Raw genomic sequence first — 24,442 nt, 5'->3', positions numbered from 1 at the left:
GAGGATGTACTGTGCTTAAACCGAAATTCAAACTTCAGCATTTTTATTGATGAGAGGAAAGATGTCAGATCAGTACCAGGTTGCAAAGAAGACAAATGTATTTTCAATTGATTCAATTGATTCTAGTTAAGTGTCAGATTGCTGGGTTATAAAACAGTAATTTACTGCCGTGATGTTGCTTTACCATGATAAAGGACAGGGCATTTCTAAATGCATTAGTGAGCCCATCAACCCTGGAGCTAGTAGGTATTCAGTTTCTTGCTCAGGGACACCTCAGGCATCCTGTAAAAAAACAATCCCAAGGGCCGTCTGTATATGCATCTTATTACCACCCATAGTTACGCTTTGTTGTTAGGTGACCTGTAGTAGCAGTAATAACTATGACAGGAGCAAAGGAGGAATTCAGAAAATGTAGTTTAAACACCGACAAGTTTGCATGAGGAGGATTCATGGGCTCACAAAACACAGGACTTTTACACAGGAGACAGGTGTCTGTTTCCCCTGTGAAATCGATAGTCAGTGTTGTTTATTTTAACCATGACTGTTCCACGACCTTAACCGCGTTTCTTATTGTAACCATGATGACGAAAGTCCTCTAATCATAAGGAAATACTTATTTTAGCCCCAACCACAATCTTTTCTTCAACCTAAGCAAGTAGTTGTTTTGAATAAACCTGACCAAGCCATGTGTCTATTACTATTACTATGACAAGGAAGGTCTGGTACACCTATCGCTGGTACACTCCTATAGGTTGTATCTGATGGTGGGGACAAGTGACCTATATGGTTGTTTGAGTTGGAGGACTTGCTTCAGCAGGGTGGCGGCCTACCCACAAACCTGATCCTGATGATCTTACCTTTACAATATGATTCATCAGTGCAGTTTTTTGACATAATGTAATTCGGATTGCTTACATGATAATGAGATAGGTGTGTCTGCGTACGTCCAGGGAAAAGACTGGTCCGGTATTAAATTTGCTGTGTGTGTGTGTGTGTGTGTGTGTGTGTGTGTGTGTGTGTGTGTGTGTGTGTGACATCAGTGGAGCAATTTAAGAGGACTCTGCTGCTAAGTAGCTTATCTGAAAACACTGGTAGCTCCACATGCCAGTACTAGCCAGCTAACGTTTGCCGATAAACCACACCACTCAGTTAACATATGTTAATCATCCATATATTGTACTACATACAGTGTATCTAAACAAAGCAGCAAAGGCATTAAAGCATGCTAGCTAATTCTAACAAAGTCAGCTAGCTAAGTAACATTATTATTTACTGATGTATAGTTATATTTTTGACCTGATGAACTTTTACTACATCTTTTCAGTTTCAGGGCTCCACAGCATTCAGCTAAATTTGTGGAAGAGAAACAATAACTACAATCTTTTGTTCACAAAGTAGCCTATAATTTTATATACAACTCCTATATCTAACAACCTGCCTTCTTCTTTCGAAAACACATTCCTCTCCTTACTGGTAAACAGAAACAGGGAGGCAGATTCAGGGGAAAGCCTTTTAAGTACCTCTGAACTTTACTTCTTTCTTGCATGTTTTTCTTCTTCTCTTTTTCCACTGTTTTTGGTGCAATGACAGTATAAGCTGGCCTGGCTGCTTTCACTTTATGTGTAGGTATTTTTAGCAACAGAAACTGTCCTTTGCCAACAGCCCCCCATTTTTGAGTAAATATGCCCTGCCTGGAGGCCTGTAGTTCAGCCCTGCCTAGGACTCTGGGGAGAGAGTGTGTGTCTGTGTGTCAGTTTGTATATTCGTGTGTGTCTTTGTGTGTGTATGTGTTACTAAGTATGTGTGTAAGAGAGATTTAAAGCCTCTGTAATCAAAGCCAGCGAATCCACATGCTTTCCCAGGCCCAGCTGACTCCACTCTAAACCATTACACCAACACACTCCCTTTTCTACAGTATCCTGCATTTTAATGGGTCCAAGACGCTGGGCTTTGGGGTACATGTTTTCCGGGTAAGGAAGTTGTCCAGCAGTGGACTTCCTCTATGATGCTAAAGCAAGCTCTTTGATGTCAAGGTTGTTTGCCATCTGGTCCCTGTAATCCTGGAGCAGCGATGTTTATTGCAGGGAGTGCTTTATCCACGTTAGATTTTCAGGGTTTGGTCATGGGACCTAATTTGGGAGCCCCCCATCAAGGTGTGATGGAAATGACTTTAATTCCAAATAAAATAAACACTTTTCTAATCACAAAAGCCATTTTGTAAGCTCCTAAAATGTCTTTGCAAGAAACAGCTACTCTCGATTTTTATTTGTGGCTGACATTGGGGTGACCCTTGGTATTTGTGATGTTAAAAAACACACAGTATGTGGATGTACGTTAAGTATACAGAAAACTCCTGTTATGCTGTCAGTGCTTTGAGCTCTCGAGTTCTTTGGGTTGTTATTCCCGTATGATAGGAAAGCAACACATCTCTCCCTTAGACAGGAATCTGTGTGTATTATAGAGAGACTGAGAGAAAGGGAGGGAGCAAGACTGAGACAGAACACTAAGACATAGAGCTGGCAGAGTTTAAAATGCTCTTATCCCTAGAACAACAATGCACATACACACATAGGGTCAGGTTCCCTCAATTTCCTTTTTTTTGCTGGTGCTTCTGGGGCTGACCTTTGCCCTCTTTCTGTCCAACACATAGGCACTTTGGCTTCCATTCCAATCATCTCTTTGATAATAGTGACATTTATCTTAACACACAGTAGGTAGCCTCCTCACTAGAGTTATCATTCTGCTCTGTTCATCGGTTTGCTGGATGATATGGATAAAATCTTTTCACAGTGCATTTTTTTTTATTAAATCAATACATCATTTGGTATAATATTTTCTGGAAAATAAACTGAGATGCTGGTTAAAATAACCAGATAGGAATTTCTGTTTCAACTATACACTGAAAAGTGTATAGATCAGTAAACACCCGTCTGACACAATTAAAACAAAAATGTAATATAATAACACAAAGGTAAAAAACAAAGGTACAGTTTACTGTAGGGCAATGGGACTGGAATTCATTATACAGTTGTTCATGATAGTTTGTCTGCTCTCTGGAACTATATCCCCATTTTCAAGCAACAGTCTTATTTTGTGGTCTAGAATAGACTTCTTGGCAACAAGGCCTCCAACGTTAATGACCCTAATGTGGCTTGTCCTTAACCTCGGATACTACCCATAGGAGCGTACCGGCAGCAGGCATACTGAACCTTTGTCGACATGGTAACAATAATAAACAAGCGGTTAAGGTTGTCAAGCGGTCACAGTTAGGTTAGGTTTTGGCCCAAAAACTACTTGGTTAGGTTTAGGACAAGGTCGTGGTTTGGGTTAAAACAGGTCCTTTTTTTGTCATGGTTACAACAGTAAACAGGGTGAAGATTGTGCAACGGTCATGGATAAAAGAAACAACACTATCAGTCTCCTGTGTGACAGTCCTGTGTTTTGTCGACCCATCCATTCACCCCAACCAATTCCTGATGCAGACCTGGTTGCATGTTTGCTCAGACGATCTATGGGCTTGTTTTTACAGGAGAGACTCTTTCTTGGTTGCTGCCCAGCTGACTTTCTAGTCAGTCGAGACTGATTCTGTATTGTTTTAATTGCCTCTCCACGAGTTCAGTTTGAGCTCTCACAGTCTAAATGGTCAGCACTAGAATGAATTTACAATTTCTGATAATGTGATTGCTAACACTTAACCCTTAGAAACTCAGGCCTAATCAATTGTGCTTAGAGCTTGAGCTTTCCCTACTGGATGCTGTAAACTGCTGAATGCGTGATTTCATTTTTCATTTATCTCTGGAAATCTTATCCTGTGATTATCAGTAAGAAGTGCACCATAGCTGGTATCAAGTGTGAAAGGCCAGTATCAGCTGATGATATGAGCAGTGTTGGGAAAGTAACTTTTACTACGATTAACATAGCGTAGAAATTTAGCATGTACTGCCAGGACTTCATCAATCAAGTTGATCAGTTTTAAAATAGTGACCCATTATCACATATGCAATACAAGATATCTTTTTTTTTTGAATTAAAATTAAAAACAACATGAGTATTATAATTTCAAGAAGTACCTAATTACAGATTACATGAAGAAAAAGCTTGAAGTGCTAATTACCATAAAGGGTAATTTGAGTACTCCGCAGCATTAATAGTACCTCATCAGGACTGAATAAACTATAATCACTATACAGTTTACAGTAGCTCAGTTTAAGCAGCTGATTGGCCAGACATTTTGGCTCAGCTCATACAAAACAAATGAACAGAGAGAGTCCAGGCAGGTTCCTCACTCTCAGGTATCCCATTATGCTGTAACATAGTCAAACACACCTTTTACAGTACGCAAACATTTTAATATTCTAGTTTACTTGCACATCATAGATGAATTTAATTTAGTTTTGTGAATCACCAAGCACGTGACCTGATTTCTTGTCAAAAAAAAGAGTTGGATTATCTGTGAAAGAAGATGTCAGAATCCTTCAGTTCTGGTCTGTTGAGTGGGTTGTGTGCTATATTCTCTTTTACATCTGTCATTTTAGAGACAAGAGTTAGAATGTGAGAAATGTGAATGTCCACCTCACATGACCTTTCTCTTCTTCTCCATGACCGAAATAAATTGAATATGGGAAATCAGTAAGATGTTATAAATCCTATGTATGGTTTACCTATTTTTCACACTCAGTGTACTTAATTATTTCACCCCATGAATAAAAATAGACTGGACAGATGAAGAGCTTGTTCCTTTGTTGTGGCCACACCACCGCATAAAGATTTATTAATGCTGTGTGCTGTTTGAGGGGACTGGGGACGGAACTGTCTGGCCGTGGAAATCAACTAGACTGAACCAAAACATTGATTGTTCAGGTTCATCACAGGAGACACTCATCCGGGTCCCACTCTCCAGTGTGATGGGTCGCTGAGGACGATAGCTGATAAGCAGCAGTAGCATTAATCAGCAGCAGGGCTTACTGCCGGGAATTTGTATGCAAAAATATGATAGATAGGCAAACAAATGATTTGGTTTTCTTCCTGTGCTAACAAGAGAAAGATAAGAATATTCTTGTTAAATCAAATGTGTGAAAATCAGACAGAAAAGGGGAAATAAGAGGGAAACAGTAACACTTGTTTTCAACACTGGGAATATTAAGAAAAATGAATTAAATATGAGAATTAAAAAGAAAAAAAAGTTGACAGTAGCTCATGTGCCATAACTTTTTCAGCCTTCAGGGCATATGTCAGTTCAGCTGTCATTGCCAGTCTTATGCTCCAAGGCAACAGCAGTTGGGGTGGAGAGATGTGTGTTGACAGGAAGTGACCTCGCCATCACCTTCTGACTGATGTCATTGGTCCAGGGAGGGGGTCAGAGGTCAAAGCTGGCATGTTGTGGAGTGTTTGTGTGTCTGTATGTGTGTCTGTGTGTGTATGTGTGTGTGTGTGTGTGTGTGTGCGCGTGAATTTCTGTCGACTGGTAGAATTTCTGACTGACAGGACAACTTGTAGCTCTTGTCTTGAAACTTGGAATATTTAAGCTGGGTGCCCAGTTTGAATAAAACTATGTTGCTGAATTGTTCCTTCTAGTTACTGATAGAGCTGAGCAGAGGTCACTTACATCCTTTAAATGTTGTATTTAAAATATGCATCGGGTTCCACAGAATTTTTAGATCAACTACAAACACTTACAGTATGCCCTTTCGATGTGATCCTACAAACTAGTTTGCACACACTGTTCTTAGTACTTGGGAGAACTTTTACTCCTCCTGCGTCTGATCCAAGCATGAAGGCAGACAGGTAAACACAATCACCATGAGCTCATTTAAAATTGATACACTGACTGTAAAAAGACACAAGTCGACAGTCATAGCCTCGTGAAGCTGGATTATGTTCCAACAGGGCTCAGGTTAGGTGTGTAAGCTGGATATGACCATTAGATGTTCCTTGGCTGTGTTCTGATGACACACGCTGAGACACATTCAAAGCTGCTTATATGACCTTATATTTGATCACGTTATTAACTCATTACCAAATATCAGCACTCACATTATTACTTGCTCACCACGTTGTTAAGGTACATTATTGATTAGTAAACCTAATGAGCCCTTACGCTGTTACTTTTCTCTTCTCCTCCATCAAAATCCTTCCAAACCACGGCCTCTTGTGGCTTATTGCTTAAGTATAATGTATCATGCTGTAATGCATTCCTTCAGCATGCGGTATTGGAGGTTTGCTGCATGGGATTTACCCTGGAATACACTTCAGCGTGTGTACTGTAGATGCTGTTGTATCAGAGACTGATGGCTTGTTTTGGTCAGGGTGACTGGCTGCCTGTTTGTCTGGGAAGCTCAATCTCTGACTTGGTTTTATAGTGAGAGGAGAATCTAGGCCTCATGAATAAGTCTGCTTGTCTGGCGCTGCTGCTGCTGCAGTCTCTCTGCCTCTGCCTGTCTTCCCCTCTTTAATCTGTCTCCTCGTCACCTCCCTCTCTGCGCCTCTTTGTCTTTCCCTGCCTGTCGTTCTTTTGGCCTAACTCTCTCCCTCTATCTAACTATTGTTGCTGTGTCACCGCAGAGATGCTGGTGTCAGGGGAACAGTGGGCGGTTGCTGCAGACGTCTGTAACCTTGGAAACCGCAGCCTCACCTGCTCTGGCATTAACCCTCCCTCCTTGTTATGCCACCCAAGACAAAAAAAACAATGTCCTCCCTGACTCCATGCTCCTCTTCCTCCTTTTATCACTGGTTACATCCTTGTCCTCTTCTTCCTCTTTCTAATTTTGTCTTCCTCCTTCCATTCTTCTTTTCTTCTTGATCATTTGTGTGCAACATAACTGACCCTTTGACCTACAGTTTTGTATGTAAGTGCCACTGCCACTTACAATGACACTGAATATCAGTAACATCTAATGCATGGAGACTCCTAGTGGATTTACATAACCGACAACACGCCAAACAGGATTAAACATACAACCTCTCTTCCTCTTCTGATAACTTTGTGTTACATTAAATATTTAAGAACTGTGCGGGAAATTCAAGCAAGAATATAGGTGTCTCTCATCGAATACAACCTTTCTGTCTAGTTTCATAGTTCACATATGTTATAGAGTGTATGTCCAATATCTCTGCATAAACGAAGATACGAGAAAAATGCTGACTTGCTTGTCAAACTCATACACTTCTTCACCCATGAGAATGCAGATCTGCGTTGTATTTCCCATGTTAAAACTGTGCGGTTGCCTTTTTGTTTCCAGACCTTACAGCTAAGACACCAGATGCTGTCTTAGGTAATGAGAGCAACCGGCAGGTGTTTGTTTTGGAAGTGGGTTGTACTGGTGACCAAAATTTGGAGGAATTGTTCTTCATTAAGGTTACAAAACACCAGCTTTTAACTGCGCCTGACTCGAAGCGAGGATAAACATTTGCACTGTTTTTATACACCCAACAAAATTACCCCACGCTCAGCTTCATTCTTAAAGGAGTGGAAAAGAGCAATGCTGCAGTTTGTAGTCTGGTAGTGTAAAACTGTACAAAACAGAGTGTGAGAGTACTGTTGAAATTCACACTTGAGTTTGAACAAAGGTGAACACTGGTGTGAGAGTTTGCTGGAGCCGGCCAGAAGATTGCAGCAAAACAGGGAATGCAGTCCTAGGTTTGCCAGTTGTACAGGCTTCAACTAAAGTAAATAGAAGACAGAGTGAATAGTCACAGACTGGTGCAAATATGACCTTCCACAACCCTGTCTAATAGAAATTACATTTCTATACAACTAAACTGCAACAGCAAATATGTTTTGTACAAAACATAACCGCCGGTTGGATTACATTCATTGGCAATGTATTTTTTGAATAAATGAATTGGTACAGCAGCAGAGTTGCCAGGAGGTGGCTGGGGTGGATGGCGGGCGACCAAAGTCACTACACGTGTATATTATACTGCGAGATCGGATATTTGAGGGGAAAACAAACACGTTGTCTGTGAACATTTTAACGATACGTTCAGTATCAACATATTTTTGACTTGCCAGATACCTAAATTAACAACATATCCTCATTACATTTATATAAAATACAATCCAGTTGCATTATGTTTCCTACCAAATGTATTTGCTGTTGCAGTTTAGTTGTATAGACGTGATTTTTAGGTGAAATTAAGTTTGAGTAATGAATATAGTGTGTGTGTGTGTGTGTGTGTGTGTGTGTGTGTGTGTGTGTGTGTGTGTGTGTGTGTGTGTGTTTGTCTAGGTGTGTGTGCATGTCTGTGTTTGTGTCCATCTAACTGTGAGCTATATAAAACTAGCTCACAGTAATATACATGACTATTTTTTAGCCAAGTCAAATAGGCGTCTGCTCATCACTACCATTCACTTTTGGGGTTGCATGTTTGGTTGCATTGCACAGCAAATGAAGTAGCAGAGGCTGACGAATCCCTCTGCAAGATTATAGATAATGGTTGCCATGGAGATGCACCGGTGGGAAGGCCAAAGATGCCCCCGGCAAAGGAACAGGGAGAGAGCGAGAGAGAGTGAGAGAGAGAGAGAGAGATGCTATCATTGGAGAGCAGACTGGTCATTGAGAGTCAAGAATATTCTCTGGGAGAGCAACAGTATATGACGGCATATACGTTATGTGTTTGTAAATGTAACTGTACTCATAAAGTACCTGCAAACACTCTGCGATATCAACAACATGACGTGTGGCTGGTGGTGTCTGGGCAGCCCTGCCTCTGTGCCGAAGAAATCCCCGAAAGCCTTTCACTTTGCCGATCCACAGTTGAACGGCTGCTGGACTCCGCATGTCCCTCTGCAAAACAGTGTCACTGTACATGCACTTTAATAAAACAGTGGCAGGCTTCATAATTTAGTTACGTGATTGTTTCCAGGATGGTGAGTGTGTGTGTCTGTGTGTGTGTGTCTCGTGTTGGTTTATCTGTTCTTGTTCCCACTCTCTCTGCTGTAAGCGCTCTTCCGGTTTTCACAGTGAGGTTACTGTTTGTGTGTGTGTGTGTGTGTGTGTGTGAGTGAGTGACTGCATACTGTATCTGCGTGTGGTGTTCCCTCTCTGTCCTTCAGTCTCTCTCCCCGTCTCTTTCTCCCTCTCTGTCTTGCAGTGCAGTTCAGACATTCGTTTCCGTAGCAGCAGACAATTTGATCTTAGCAACAAACATACTGATTCTCACCTTAGCAACGGGCCAAGATCTGCGCTGTCATGGGAACCATAACAAATCTGTCAGTTAAATCAGTTGCTAGGTGATGTAGAAGAATAGTTACTTTGCCATTCACTCGGCAGACTGATACTTTTCCTGGTCTGAGACTAAAACTCAAATCTGTTCATGATTTTAACCAGATAAATATGTGTCATATATTGATATAGAACATGGCTTCTAGAATTTATTTGACCCTGCATACACATAGGTCTTCACATATCACCAGTTGTGTTATGTTTGGTACTCCGCTATGTGCACCAATATTATTAATATTGTAAATGGCACCTCTTGTGAATCCTAAACTGACTACAGTGACAAAAAGAAGTGTATTTGCTGCTTGTAGTAAAATCGATACATAGTGTTTTATAATGAGATAATGGGTTTTTTCATTGTGGAAATTATACAAAATCATACATTATACAACGTCTGTAAAACTACAAGGCTAGTATTTGGTACCTTGTCTGGGTGGGTCTCTCTCACAAAGGCGCACATACACCCTCGTATATATACTGTATTTTCACTGGGAGCTTTGCAACCAACAAGCAGGTCAAAAGCCGGAAAGGGAGAGTGAGCGAGAGGGAGTGGAAAAGGAAAGGGAGTAAAGTCATACTTCCCAGGAGGAAGTCCCTCCTTCTCTCTGCTGGACAGACAAACAGACAGGGTGGTGGAGGGCAGTGGGCTTATCTCCAAATACTGGTACACTTCATTAAGTGAAAAAAAGAAAAAAAAAATCCCATCGGAAGCAGATTGAATAGAAAAGCTGTTTTAAATGTAATGATTTATAACTCTGTTGGGCTACTTTTTTATGTGCCTCTTGTGGGAAACTAAACAAAATACACTGTAAATAACGTACACATAGGCCTACACTGTGGATGATTACTGCTGTTTTATTGAGACATAGTTTAGAATCCAGAGACCTTAACTGGAAATATAAAAGACCAGCCTCAAATGAGTTACTCACCTACAGCAGGTGTCCCATTTAGAATATAGCCTTGTATTGTATAACAATATTGTATATTGTTTTGGGCAAACCAACATTAATTTAGGGGAAGTGGAACAAAGCTGTAAACACAACACTGACACTATTTCAGGTTGCCCTTTTACACATCTAGCAGACATGAAGCAACATTAGTGTTCATTTGGAGTTATGTTTGGGGCCACTTGATGAATTCAAGTCCAATATTCACTCCTTCACTCCTCTAAGCTTTCTGTCAGGTCCTGTGGGAAATATCTGGCACTACAGCTCCTACATGCTCCACTGTGTTAACAGCTGGTGTCTAACTGTGTCTGTCTGCTGTTGCTGCTGAGCAGTTAGTGGATAGTGGGTTTATCAGAGCCTTTTCGCTGAAAGAAGCTGCATGCTGTGTCCGGAAACTACTCTGAGACTCATGACAGCGAACCAGAAAAGTGAAGTTGGCAGCCCTAAAATCAAAACAATATGCTGAAAGACACATAAATGCTCCCCAGAGCAGACTTGTTGATAATTTTCTGTGGGTTCACCATTATGTGCTACTCCCTTTACATTACATGTAGTCATTTGACCCACTGTTAATATGAAATATTTTATAGTCTTCATTTCGATATTTCTGCCTGTAAAATTTATCAGTTAAAACACAGCGACTATTAAGTCAGACTTCGACAACTATAACTTCTTACGTTTGATAAAAACAGCCTTGAGGACTGACGAGTGGGCAGATGGAGGAAGAGTGGTTGTTGTAAAGCTTGTTTTCTTTGAGACTGCATTCGATTTTTCACTCCATTTTTGACGATGAGAAGTGTGTTAGTGTTTTAGTGTTCTAGCACTATAGCAACGACCTACAGTATGTGCACAACTATTCACATTACAGTACCGAATGAAGATTACAGTACTTACTTGTTTTGGGAATTTTGAAAGAAGCAAGTCAGACTAAGCATGGTTCGAGCCCTTGCTAGGCCTAATGTGCTAAAACATGCTGATTTGCATTGGAAGTAAATTAACACCGATTTACATGCACACAAACACACACACACACACACACACACACACACACACACACAAACACACACACACACACACACGCACACTCACAGTAGCCGTATTCCAGATGTGAGCGGTGTGTGTTCAGTGCTGTCCCTAATCTTGTTGATTTCCAATGGAGTCTGGGATGCCTGGTAATAACAGACAAACAGGAAGAGGACCATCATAAATGTGGAGATAAAACACAAGCACACACACACTTGGCTGTAACTCCAGTCCCATAGTTCTCTCTCCAGCAGTGAGCTCATTAAAATGTGCAAGGCGACGCCTCTCGTCTACATGCACAGATCTCTCCTTCATCTCTTCTTCTTTCATTTCTCCCCCAATCTACCTTTTTCCCTTCGATGCAAAATAACAGTCTGTTTGTGATTTATGTGACGATACGTCACTCTCTCCCCGTGTCAGTTTCAAGATCCACTTATTGATTTAGGATTAGATCACACAGTCAACACACAGTTCAAAATACTGATTCAGTTGCACAACTGATCGGCATGCATGGTGTACACTTGAAGCGTGTGTGTGTGTGTGTGTGTGTGTGTGTGTGTGTGTGTATGTATGAATGTGTGTGTTTGGGGGAGGGTGGCTCTACTTTAATGAATGGTTGCCGGGTAGAACGGGAGGCGTGAGGGAGGAATTTGTTAATTATGAATGGAACACTTCTCCCTGGATGTGAACAACACACACCGTAAGTATGTGTGTGTGGTTTGGCAGTTATGAATGTATGGGTATGTGGTAGCATATGTGAATATGTGCCTCAGGATTGTTTAAATTTTTGGATTGCTGGTTTGTTTCTGCAGACAGGGGGGTGAGGAAATTTAATGATTAATACTAATTACCACTGAGGTGCTCATGAGCAAGGCATTCTAGGTTGATTAGACCAGCGAAGCACACGGCGCTGTTCATTTTTAAATTAGAACCAGAAGGAATCCCACACTAGAGTTGACTGTCATGACATTTTAATGTAGGAATCAAAGCAATTTTAACCGATGCACTGCATGTGAACTCTCTGTCAGCCTAAACTACACGGTAATTGAAGTGTGATTCACATTAGTTAATGTTTTAATGAGAAATAAAAAACAAGCTTAGTTTGGTCATCATTTGACATTAACATGAAAAACATAATTAATTATACATTCAAAAGCTCTTTTGTTCTTTTGAATACACAATTTGTAGCCTATATCAATTATACACTCTACCCAGTGTCCCTGGGAATCACAGTGTTCAGTGCCATGGCAGGAAATTGTGTACCCTATTTGCAGAAAGGAGGAAAGTAAAGGTGTAGAGATCCTGATAGTGGATTGGTCTGCAGCACATCTGACTTCCTGCAAGACACTGGCGTTTACGTTCCATCACAGACGTAAATAACATTTACCTTGACCAAATGTTTTAGTTACCTAAGCCTAACCGTAGCCTAACTTTAACCATAGTTATTTTGTCGTAACCATCATCTTTCCATAACCTTGACCACACCATTGTTGACGAGTGCTGATATTGTAGAATGTAAGAATTTTAAATTGTTGGCAAAGAACTTAAAAACATGTTGCTGTTGAACTTAATCCAGGGTTTTGCGGAGTTGTCCAATATTGACGTTCTTGCCTTGTTCTTGCATGGTTTACTACGAATTTAGGTTATTTAGATTTCCTTTTTTTCGTGCCACAATAGACACTTCTATCCATTCTTGAGTCTCTGTGAGGCTGGACTTAAGTGAAGCACTGCTTGAGCGATGTTACACGCTCACAATGACAGTGCTAACATGATGATGTTTAGCGGGAGAAGTTTGCCATGTTCCCCATCTTAGCCTAGCAAGTTTGATCTGATCATGGCACTAGATGTTTTGGGGAACCAAAGTTCTCACAGGCACTCTTGGTGGGCAGTCCGTTGAAAACTTGTCAAGAGGTTTTATTCCTAATGGAGAAATTAGAGTTGTGTCCCAAAATGGTAAAGTAAATGAGACAATTTGAGTAAATAAAATAGCATTTTTGAATTAAATTACAATTTGAAATAAAATAAAAAAACGTTGCTGATTGTTGCTGATTGCTTTCCTCAACAATGTGGTCATGGTACATGTGCTGTACAGTGTACCTGCAAGTTACATCCTATTCATTCTGAAATTGTGGAATGAATCATTTCGGAGAAGTGACGCCCCTCTCGCCACCCCTCCTTTTTTTTTCTCTGACATAGGATTTTTCAGTTGTGTATGAAAATATTAATCTGGTGCATAACATTTTGGAATAACGCCCTTCCTCTCCCTGCACTCCCTGCATTTTACTGTGTAAGCCTGTGTAAGCCCTTATGATAAACAGTGTCTCTCGAGGAAATCCCATTTGGCTCCTGTTTAATCTGAATTTTCCAGTGTGTACATTTCAGTGGCAGCAGTGATTATGATATTCTCTAGGCACCATATATTGTATAAGCTTTACCTCTGTCTTTTAAGTCTTTTAAGTACATAGTATGAGAATGAAGCTTCAGTATCATTTTTTGATGGCTTTCCACCTGTACGGCGGCAGCAGCAGCAGCAGCAGCCGTGAGCACCTTCTTTGGAAACTAGCGCTGTCTGCCATCACCTAAAAAGACTTCAACTCCAGGGTCAGCTTTTTCCACATGGATCTTCTCTGCCTTAAAATAGACCGGTGTTTACAGTTGCAGGTTAGCCGCTCTCGAAACTCGGTCCCTGAGCGGTTGGCTCTCCCACAAACACACACTCACGAGACACGACTTTATTTGGATGAAGCCAGGAGTGTGTGTAGTTTCTACAAGAGGCAGATCATTGTCTTGTGTAAATACTGGCGGAATGTAAAAGGTTACAAAAGCTCTGTAGTTGTTCATCTTTTTGAAGGACACAATGCTTTTACCAGCATTTACTTTACACAGCACACTAATAGCTTTAATGTAAATATTGATCACAGCTTTGCGTGGTTTCTGTTGAATAAAAATGGCCTGTTGTGGTAAATGTGCAATGAGACACTTTGGCAACATCTATATGTTTGTGTATGTCTACGTGTGTGTTTCATCATGTGATCCTGGCTGTTTTTTGTTTCCAGGGGCAACCAGAGATATTGGTTCAGCTCTGACCAGGATGTGCATGAGGCACCGCAGCATTGAGGCCAAACTTCGCCAGTTCACCAAGTAAGATGCATGTCCTTCCTTGCTCTCTTCCTTCCCTCATTGCTTTCCTTCTCACTTTCTGCGCCCTTCTTGCCCTCCTTCCTTTGCTTCCTTTCCTTCAGCTGCTGACCTTACACTGTAGCTCATCAGGGTTTTTCAGGAGTCATAAAACGGTAGACCTTATGTGTGCTCCCATCTAAAGCCAAACTCGTTTTTTGAGTTATGATGGGACAAATGTTTGGTGAGGTTGTCTGTGTAGATTCCATTAGGAAAATTGTTCTGTCTGCACATATTTAAATGACTGTAAATGAATGCCACCATTGGCGCGCAACACAAACCACTCTGGAAACCTCACCGAGAGTCTGTTTTCAGCCATTGTTTGCCTTTTTTTTCATTTTTCATACTCTGTAGCGAATTTTCCACTGCAAAAGCTATTACATTGATGTTGATCATATTGATGATCTATGGCCATGGCAATGACAGGGGTCCCCTGGAAGATGCAGTCAGTCTGAAAGCTATTGTGTGTCTGTTCCGTTCGTCCTACATTTACTGTACGTGTGAGCATTTGCACTGTATGTATGCATGTGTGGATGGGGAGGGGGCAGTGTTCCAGATAATAAAATTATGAAGTGGAAGGACATGTGGAGGGAACTTATATAATGATCTCGCTCCAGAAATATACTCTAGCTTCTCATTTTTAGTGGGGTTTGGTGGTTGGAAGATGGGGGTCACCGCTGTTTGCACTAAGTCAGTCTCTTGTCAAGACACCGCACCATGGAAATATTTGCCCTACGATTGATTTTCTGTGAAACATTAACTCATGTATCTTCCTCTTACATCTCTGTCTTTCCTACAAGTGCTTTGATGGAGAGTCTGATCACTCCTCTTCAGGACAAAATTGAGGACTGGAAGAAGACAGCCAACCAGCTGGATAAGGATCATGCAAAAGGTACAAACGCATCACTGGTCAACCCTGTCTCCTAGAAAAGGAGGTTTCTCCAACAGCAAATATGTTTTGTAGGAAATGTTATCACTGGCTGGATTATGTTCAGAGGCAATGTAGTTTCTGAATGAATGAAGCGCTACATTCATTTACGGCAGCGTCAGCCTCAGTGTCATGAGGATGTGATTTGGGTGGTTGACGGGCGCTCAGACCAGGGTTCGCATCCACGGTCCTGTCTGTGGTTAGGTTTAGGCACCGAAAGCACTTTGGTTAAGATTATGGTTTTGGTTAAATGTAAATAAACACTTTCTGTTTAACCAGACCGCAGTCTTTCCCTAATCTTAAGAAAGTACTGTGAGGTCCCAAACATAATCATAAAAAAGCTGAATAATCCTGCAGTCACCACTAAGTGGATATTGTGCTGCAAGATCAAATATTTTGGTGGAAAACAAATATGTTGTCTGTGAACATTTTACTTATATCATTAGTATCAGTGTATCTGCAACTTGCCAAATATGCAAATTGGAGGAAGGAGGAAAAGATTTCCTCCTTACGTTGATAGAAATTGTAATCTGGGCAAAAACCGTTTTTGCCGTTGCAGTTTATTTGTATAAAAATAAGTAATTTTCAGGAGACAGAGTTAGACCGGTTGTGATGCTAATTCATGAAACGAATGCATCACCTGCTCAAATGAAAAAAAAAAAAAAGCACAGAAAAAAATCCAAAGGCATGTTGTGAACGTGTTGCCACAATAGCAGCGAGACAACAAAATACAATCCAGGTCCAGTTTGATCGTTATGTTCAAGAGTTTGATGCTTATCAGACCCCTGTGCGGTCAGTATGTCTCCTCACTTTTTAGTGAGGAACTGCTTCATGGAGTAGGACACACTCTAACATAACGTTTGCTCCTTTTTACTCTCTGCTTGATGGGGGGAAACGGGGAAATCCCCTCTGTCACATGCAGGGGCCATACACGTTAGCATGGCTAGTTGAACTCGCATTAATATATACTGTACATCGCTTCCGGATCGTTTGGAACATCACTTTCTCGACAGTTTCTTATTGGCTTATAGATCTGATAACAGTACTCAGTAGACAGTAGCGGTAGTAACTTCATGCTTAAATCAAACATGATCACAACCCAATCCAAAAGGTTAGGCATGAAAGCACAGTGAGGTTCATTGGTATGCATTATAATAGTCATAGTACTTTCGCAGCAACTGTGCTGGTAGCTTGGATTGATAGCCACAAACCAAAGATGAGGTTCAGTGCTGATCTGACTCTAATCGCTAAGGATCAGGGTTTTCCTCCAGCGTAAAGCAATGTAAAGTCTGTCTCAGGGACCTCTTGGTTGCACAGCTTCTGGAAGCGTGTCTATTTAAGTCAGTATTGGAAATGCAAGATTATATGAGTTCACACGGAGGGCTTTACATTCCTGTTGCTAAAGCATCTCTGTTCATCCTGTTTCAAGAGTACAAGAGGTCACGCCATGAGATCAAGAAGAAGTCATCTGACACCATGAAACTACAGAAGAAGGCTCGTAAAGGTAACAGTCAGCAGTCTAACTGTCGAGCTCAGGCTCTTCTCACATTTGACAGAATAGACAGAAGGTCACACTAAAGGTCAGATTGTGCTTTACCATGTCAATCAGACCCCATCAATTCTGCCAGGATCAAAGATTTTCTATGTTGTGCTTGTGCTGTAGCTCTGGATACCTTTGGACGCTCAGTTCATTTTTTATTACAGTTACCTTCACATTCTCATCACTGCTGCTAGTAGTGGTAGTGAATTGTACATTAACACCAGCAACAAACTTGACCAACACTAAATCAAATGTCGATTCACAGTTTGTATCTGATTGGGGTCCATGATAGAGGCATTACAAAGAGACTCAAAATACAGTGATTACATTGAAAGACAACACACACGCATTAAGAAACGTGAGTCATTTACTGAGGTCAAGGATCGTAGACTTTACACAGTCTAGGTCAGAAGAATTGTAGGTTTATATACCCATCTAGTGGTACTCAACAGCATTACAGGTCTTTTCTTATTCGTCCTGAAACACTTCTCTCAGTGATGCAGCAACCAATAAATAGTGCTTTCTTTTCTGGAACAGTTGCCATTCAGTTGCCGGGCAGATGAATACATACATAAAATGCAAGATGTCTATAAAGTAAAATTCAAATATAATTCAAATAGTCTTTTTTTTTTTAAAATATATCCTTTCTTTTGTTAACTGCAACTCTCTGACTTTAACTCTGAGTACATGTTATGTACTCAGAATCGTTGTTGTTTTATTTAAAACATTGGTAATAAATGAAATGCAAAACATAAATTAAATGAAGTAATTAAACGATAAAACATAATTAAGGATAAAATAAAGTGCGATAATATAATATTTGGTAACTCCGACAGTGAAAAAGTGCCGTGTCCTTTGCTGTTATGTTTGCAAGTGTCTGGTTAGCTCTGCGAGTGCTGACGCTTGGTGGTACTATTGTTTCTGGATTTAGTTTTTGGTTGCAGCAGTGTTATTTTGCTTTAACCTGTGGCACTGCGGCTGTCTTGTGATGGCTTCCTTGTACTAACCCTAACAATGAGTTCTGCTATTTCTGCTCTCTCTCCCCTCTTCCTCTTTCTCTCTTATTTTGCATCCTTTTCGCTGTCTCCCCCTCCCACTGCTCCCCCCTCTCTGTTTCTCCCTCCCTGTGGTATTTGTCCCGCGGTAATAGAGATCCAGGGTAAGTATCAGCCTATAGCTCGCTACAGGTCTGCTACATCACCTCCTGCCTTACTCACATTCCAGACCTTCTCCTGCAGATTACCACACATGCATGTATGTAGTGGAGGCCAAAACCCAGCTGAATTCACTTTTTTCAGATTGTTACTTTGTGATTATTACTAAATTTGTAATACAACGGTTCCTAATGATCATGGAAAAGTTTCTGTGTATATTAGAGAATTGTTCCATTGTAGTCTTTAAACCTGACATCAGAGAGAGAGCCTGGTAATCAGGGCTGGATTAACCCACGAGGGGGTCCCAAGAATGAGCTGTGGGCCCCAGATTTTCTCCACATTCTGTGCTTGCATTGCAATATTTAGTAATTAGTTATTAGTATGTGTTAACTTTAGTTCCACAAGCATACATTTAATTTGTGAAACCACATAAAACACAAGATAAACCAAAATAACAAAAGCCTTGAAGCTAGATTTTATCTCAGGGCCCTACTACAAGACGGGGCCTTAAGATCAGGTAACCATGCGGGTGCTTTAGTTTTGGTTTTATCCTGAAACACAAAATCTTGAGTCTTCACGGACCACGGGACCATAATACACCCCATGTGATTCCTTCATTTCATCCAGCTAAGCCCTTGAGTCACTTTTAGTCCTCAAAATATTTGTTTTTAACAATCTCTGATGTCAAAGTGTCAAAACCAATTCAGTCAAAAACTAAAAATCAACATTAGACGAAAGAAGAGTCCTTATGTTAGCACTTTCTTTGATATTGGAGGGTTTTGATGGCAGTTACGCAGAAAATGAAGATGTGCCTGAAGCACCTGATGATTCGGATTACATTGTTGTGCCATTTGGTCAGTCAGATGTTTCAAAAGTATGATTATGACAATGGTAGCTCAGAGGACATGAGCTTTGCTGCAGAGCCGTGGGCAACTATGTTCAGTGCCATGTTGCAAAGGCCACACAACAGCGATTGTGATTTGTGAGTACTTTGCTGAATAAATTCACATTTTGTGTGCAAGTGATTGAGCAGTTACAGTTGTGTATGTGTAGCACAGCACAAAAAAAGGAATATAGACATAAAATATAATAGGATATGTCAAATGTTATCAATACATTTGGAAAATAACATTTTTTGGAATCTATAAAAGATTGATAAACAAATTAAGGGCAGAAATGAATGTTATGATATACTTTGTATTAAGTTTACAGGCATTTTTATGTCAATTTGTAGCTCAGTTTGCATTACTAAAGGAAGGGGTCTCTAAAGGTTTAATATGACATTTAAGGGTTAAAATGTGCTTTTGTGGTTTGTCCACTATTAACAAATTCATTTGCAATTAATTATGTGACCACAGTCTAATTGGCACATGTTGAGCCCGGAGCTCAGGCATCCGGAAGGTCTGGGGCCCTGGGTTAGTTTCACACTATGTCTAGTGGGTAAACCAGCCTTGCTTGTAAAAGACATCACTCTACCATCAAACTGATAAGAAAATGACATTTCCATTTAATGCACCAAACTTTTCTGGTCTGGTTTTTTTGGCCTCATGATTACTGACAGGTCATGTAAAGCTACCAAAATTATTTTTATTTTGTCCTCCACTGAAAGATAACTGAAACCTTTAAAAAAAAATTGTTGCAACACTACAGTTCTTAAAGTAGCTTCACTGAAGGTTTTGCCTCCTGGTGACAGATAAGAGTTCAGCTTCTATAGTTTTATAGTTTGAAGAGTTTGAGTTGTGTAGTTTCACCCCGACAATGCATGATGCAATTTATCTTCCTCGACTCCTGCATGACTTCTTTAGCTGCTACTGTTAGTTTTGCAGTCACAGCGCAGGCTTTCATTCTGCTCTCATGCTACCGCTCCTCTCGTGTTCGCTCTTTCGTGCCATCTCTGGTACTGCAGACATCTCTACTGACTTTTGTGCATGCTGTAACACTACAAAGAGTTATTTCGTGCCTTGCTTTCCATTGATTGTATTTTGTGTTGTTTTTTTTTTTTTTCCTGGCAACAGTAGATAAGATTAAGATTCTCACACCGTGTGTATGCACAGCTTTTTTCATCAAGTGATTGCTGTACAATTACAGCAAGCAGAAACGTTTTAAGACGGAAACACATTATTTGTGTTTTGGCTCTGTACTGTCATCAGGTTGGGTGTGGGTCGATACCGTGTCAGAGAGGGAAATTGCACACTCTCGCACATTGTGGTCAACTTTTTGTGCACACGTGTAGCCCAAGTATTAGTTCACATGAGGAGAGGCCGCAGAAAACCAACAGTCTTCAGCTAGATTGGGCGTCTCCTAAAAAAGTGGGAACTGTGATGACTGTGGCAGCTAAGCACAAATGCCACATGCTACTGTAAACATGTAAGTATTTTCGAGACTGAACTGTCTTGCAGTAAAATTTGACTGCAGGGAAAGGTTGGTAGCCTATGCTCTCTTTTTTTTTTTCCAAATGAAGCTATTGTACCAGTTTATTATGTAAAATATAGTTGCAATTATATTTTTATAATTAAATAATCATAATTATATCCATAATTTTATATTAACAATGCATCAAATGACTATGTATGATGTGAAAGGGTTTGCTCATAGAGAGAAGCCCACATACAATTACCACCAACGCTGCAGTTTCTATTTTTTTTTCTAAATTCTCTCACATACTTTGACATGGAGTTTTTGCAGTGTATTGTCGCTGTGTATCTGCTGGAAGTAAGCTCATCACAACAAAATAGAAGGTTTATGTGTCACCGTTGTCCACAGCTTGTTTATGCTGCCCCCAGTTGGCCAAAAGTCACCGTTTCCAGGTTTAGAGCCTGTGCCACGGGGAAGTTTCGACATTTCATTTCAATTGGCTCCAAATTGCTAAACTTAACAACCGTTAAGCTTCTGAGGTCAAAGGAGAGAAATAGCCAATATGACACAATGCAGCATATAATTAATAAGTTAGCATCGTAAAATATTAGGTTTAGGTCATCAAGCTATTGTCCTACAGGGCACAGCAGTAACAAGTGCTCCTCCAATATGCTTTTTATGCCCGATCTCATATAGCATGCAGGGTGTCATGTCATCTGGGTGGCTGCTGTCTGTCTAATATAATGAAATGTAATATAGTACAACATGATGCACTTACACACAAAACACGTAACATTTAAAACTAGTACAGAGCCAGAACATCAAGCAAGGTGTTGCTGTTTACCTCATCTCCTTCAGTTTGAGTTTCATAATGTATGCTAGTGGTTTGATGGAGCAGTGCATTATGGGAAGCAGAGGCTGGCGAAGAGATATCCCATTAAACAAATATCATGTTCATTTTTTTTACCACTGCGGTAAATACCCAGACACACTTTTACTCCCTTTCACTATCTGCAGCTCCGTCTTTCTTTCCTACTTTCTTTTTACTATTTCATCCACCTTCTTCGATGAAAACCCTGCTTCTCTCCTTCATACCTTTCTACCATCGTCTTCTCCCTGACCTGCCTCTCTCAATCTCCTCTGTCTCTCTCTCTCTTTTCTTTTTTTTTTCTCCTTTCCCCACCACTATACCCTCCTCATCCCAGGGCGAGGGGACCTGCAGCCTCAGCTGGACAGTGCCATGCAGGATGTCACCGACATGTGCCTGTTGATGGAGGAGACAGAGAAGCAGGCGGTGCGCCGTGCCCTGGTGGAAGAGAGGGGTCGCTTCTGTACCTTCATTGGCTTCCTTCAGCCAGTCGTGGTGAGGGGATAGAGGAGGAGAGCTGGTGGTAGAGCGGAGGGAAGGGAGTAGCGGTGGAGAGGGGCTCAAACACTTTCTGACCTGCTCCACAGTACAATCGCAGTCTTTATAATTACTGAGCTGCTCCACTGATAAAGATGCGGGTCCAGGGTCCCTCACAAAGTGACTCAAGACTTATTGGTTGTGTGATGCTGAAATATGAAAAGTGTCACTGTCACTGCACTTGATTTCTACTGGGAGACAACATAGTGCAATTTTAGTGACATGGATGTGTGTTAGTCAGCAAGGGGTGTGACAGTATAAAGGTTTCATGCTATGTTTATTGTGGCCAAAAATATCACGGTAAATGGTATTGGTGCGATATTGCATTGAACTTTCCTGAAAAACTATTTGAGCTGAACTATAGTAAAATCACCTCACACCAACACTGAAACCGTGAATCATACAATGCAACTTTGTTGGAATGTACAGAAGCATTACATACACTAAACCATATGAAATTCACCTCAAAACACAATAAATAAGAGCAAGTTTAAGACAATTGACCTTAAACAAAGGACAGTTTCATGGATCTGTTCTTGTTTTTCATTCACATGGTCATTTCTTTTCCGTGTTAATGCTTAAAATCATTTTAAAAAAGCAGACTATTAACCTACTAGTAGCCAAACAGAATCCAACAGAATCCACAACATTAAAACCACGATGTGGCTGATCGGTGTATCTCTGTAGTAGATGTTCTTGGACTCACACTCCTCCGCTGGTCGGACGCTGCAAACAGTGGGTCCCACAGCTGAAGTGAAACCAGAGCGAACCAGTGAGGAAGAAAATGATTCTTGCAATTTTGTGGCAGCAAGTTTTCTCTTTTGTCAGCCACACATAATAAACTCAGCTCCACCAACTGGTCACACTTCGGTACCTCAACAGGCTAATGTTAGCACTGCAATGGCAGCTAGCGTTAGACAGAGAAGGAGCCTGACTGGCTGGTTCTCTGGCCTGCTGTGCCTCCGATTGATCAGTAGGTCATAAAAGCATTCCTTTGTGGGTAATCAAAGTTAACCTGCTAATGAAGGCAGGAGCGCTGTTCTGTGTTGCTGTTGCTGGTGTTGCCACCATCACTAATGTTTCATCACAGAATATAGTAAAACCGGTATACCAACACATCTCTGTTATCTGCGTAAGAAAAGTCCACCACTGATGTTGTGTGATTTATTACAAATATTTATTCATGAGGTATTACAGAGAAACCTGCATATGGCGTTGTGCAGTAGGCTGACATTTGCATCCCTCTATTTAATAATAATATTGTTTTGTAATCAGTGTATTTCACGTTATGGTGAATCTAGGTGAAATCACACAGGAAATCTTCAAGTTGATGTTCACTGCAACTGTGGAGGAATAACTCCTCTTCCTCCATTGATAGTTTCATGTTACATAATATGGACATCGGTCGAAAAGAGTCCCACCTGTTGTTTTCTATGTAATAACACACAATGGCGCCCCTGTCCCCCTTCCTGATGCCCCAGCAAAACAGCATTGTCACAGCAATTTTAAATACACCAGCCCCTGTATTTTGATGTTGTTGTTCGGTGATAGCAGGTCACCCTGCTGCTTTCACAGAAAACAAGGAGAGACATATAGTTGAGGTAGTATTAGAGTGCAGCACTCCACATTCACTTTGTGCCGTGTTTGATGTGTGCCATGGGTATTGTCGAACCGGGTCATCTGAAATGCCACTGTGTCGAAAAGCCTGTGTGTTTTGGAGTTTGCGTGGAAAGGAAAGAAGATCTGATAGGAAGACAGTAAGGTCAGCGGGATATTAGCTTCATGGTCTCTATCTTGTTGTTTAGAACGGAGAGATCGCCATGCTGGGAGAGATCACTCACCTCCAGGCCATCATCGATGACCTCACTGTGCTGACAACCGATCCTCACAAACTGCCCCCTGCTAGCGAACAGGTGTAACATGCGCACACCCACAAGACCCAGCCCACATAAAGACGGACACGATGAACACACTCTTCAACTCGCTCCGTTTGTTTCTCTCTCAGGTGATTAAGGACCTGAAGGGGTCCGATTACAGCTGGTCCTATCAGACCCCTCCTTCATCCCCAAGCAGCTCTGGCTCGCGCAAGAGCAGCATGTGCAGGTACTCACACTCAAATAGACACGTGTACACACAGACATAACCGACCTCTGACACCCGCGCTGCAGCGCTCTTTGCAGCGATTTATAAGCTGAGTATCAGAAAGAGGAGCCTTCCCTGATGTTTATGTTGCACTCTGACTGTCAGTCCTTCTGTCTGTGTTAGTCAGTCCATCATTACCGTTTGTCCAGTCATCTTCAGTTTAGTGGAATCTCCGAATAAAATGAGCCACAGCCTTCAGACAGAGAAACAGCAGCGTGGATTATTTTCTTTTTGTTTGTTTCTTTTAATGGATGGCTGAATGAAAGACAAAAAATATTGAATTTTGGCATATATATAAATATATAGATAAGGTATAAATAAAGAAGCATCAGCCTGATATCTTCAATCTCAAACATCAGATGAGTAATGTTATTCACAGCCCCTGCCTTCTTTAATTGTAAATGCATATAATACTCAAAGTCAGAATCTTTGAAGTGAACAGAATGAAAACTGCAAGAAGAATACTGTACAGTCAAAATGGATTTCTGTGGTTCTTTGTCTGAAAAAAAAAAATCATTTGGTGGATGTGTACGAACCAGTCTCTGTCAGT

General features: G+C 40.9%; 1 protein-coding gene across 1 annotated transcript in view; it reads left to right on the top strand.

Annotated features, from left to right (window-relative positions):
- The window catches only part of mtss1lb (MTSS I-BAR domain containing 2b), a 66,557-nt gene that overhangs the window by 33,659 nt on the left and 8,456 nt on the right, over nt 1–24,442 (top strand). Inside the window, exons 4-9 of the mRNA XM_040127349.1 lie at nt 14,248–14,332; nt 15,169–15,260; nt 16,726–16,800; nt 21,551–21,708; nt 23,556–23,663; nt 23,756–23,853. Coding sequence (XP_039983283.1) covers nt 14,248–14,332; nt 15,169–15,260; nt 16,726–16,800; nt 21,551–21,708; nt 23,556–23,663; nt 23,756–23,853 — 616 coding nt within the window. The remainder of the gene's footprint in view (nt 1–14,247; nt 14,333–15,168; nt 15,261–16,725; nt 16,801–21,550; nt 21,709–23,555; nt 23,664–23,755; nt 23,854–24,442) is intronic.

The sequence above is a fragment of the Xiphias gladius genome, chromosome 1, assembly GCF_016859285.1.
Source record: "Xiphias gladius isolate SHS-SW01 ecotype Sanya breed wild chromosome 1, ASM1685928v1, whole genome shotgun sequence".
NCBI classification, from domain to species: Eukaryota; Metazoa; Chordata; class Actinopteri; order Istiophoriformes; family Xiphiidae; genus Xiphias; species Xiphias gladius.
Note: the sequence above shows the minus strand (reverse complement) of the source record. Positions and strands in the feature narration are given on the sequence as shown.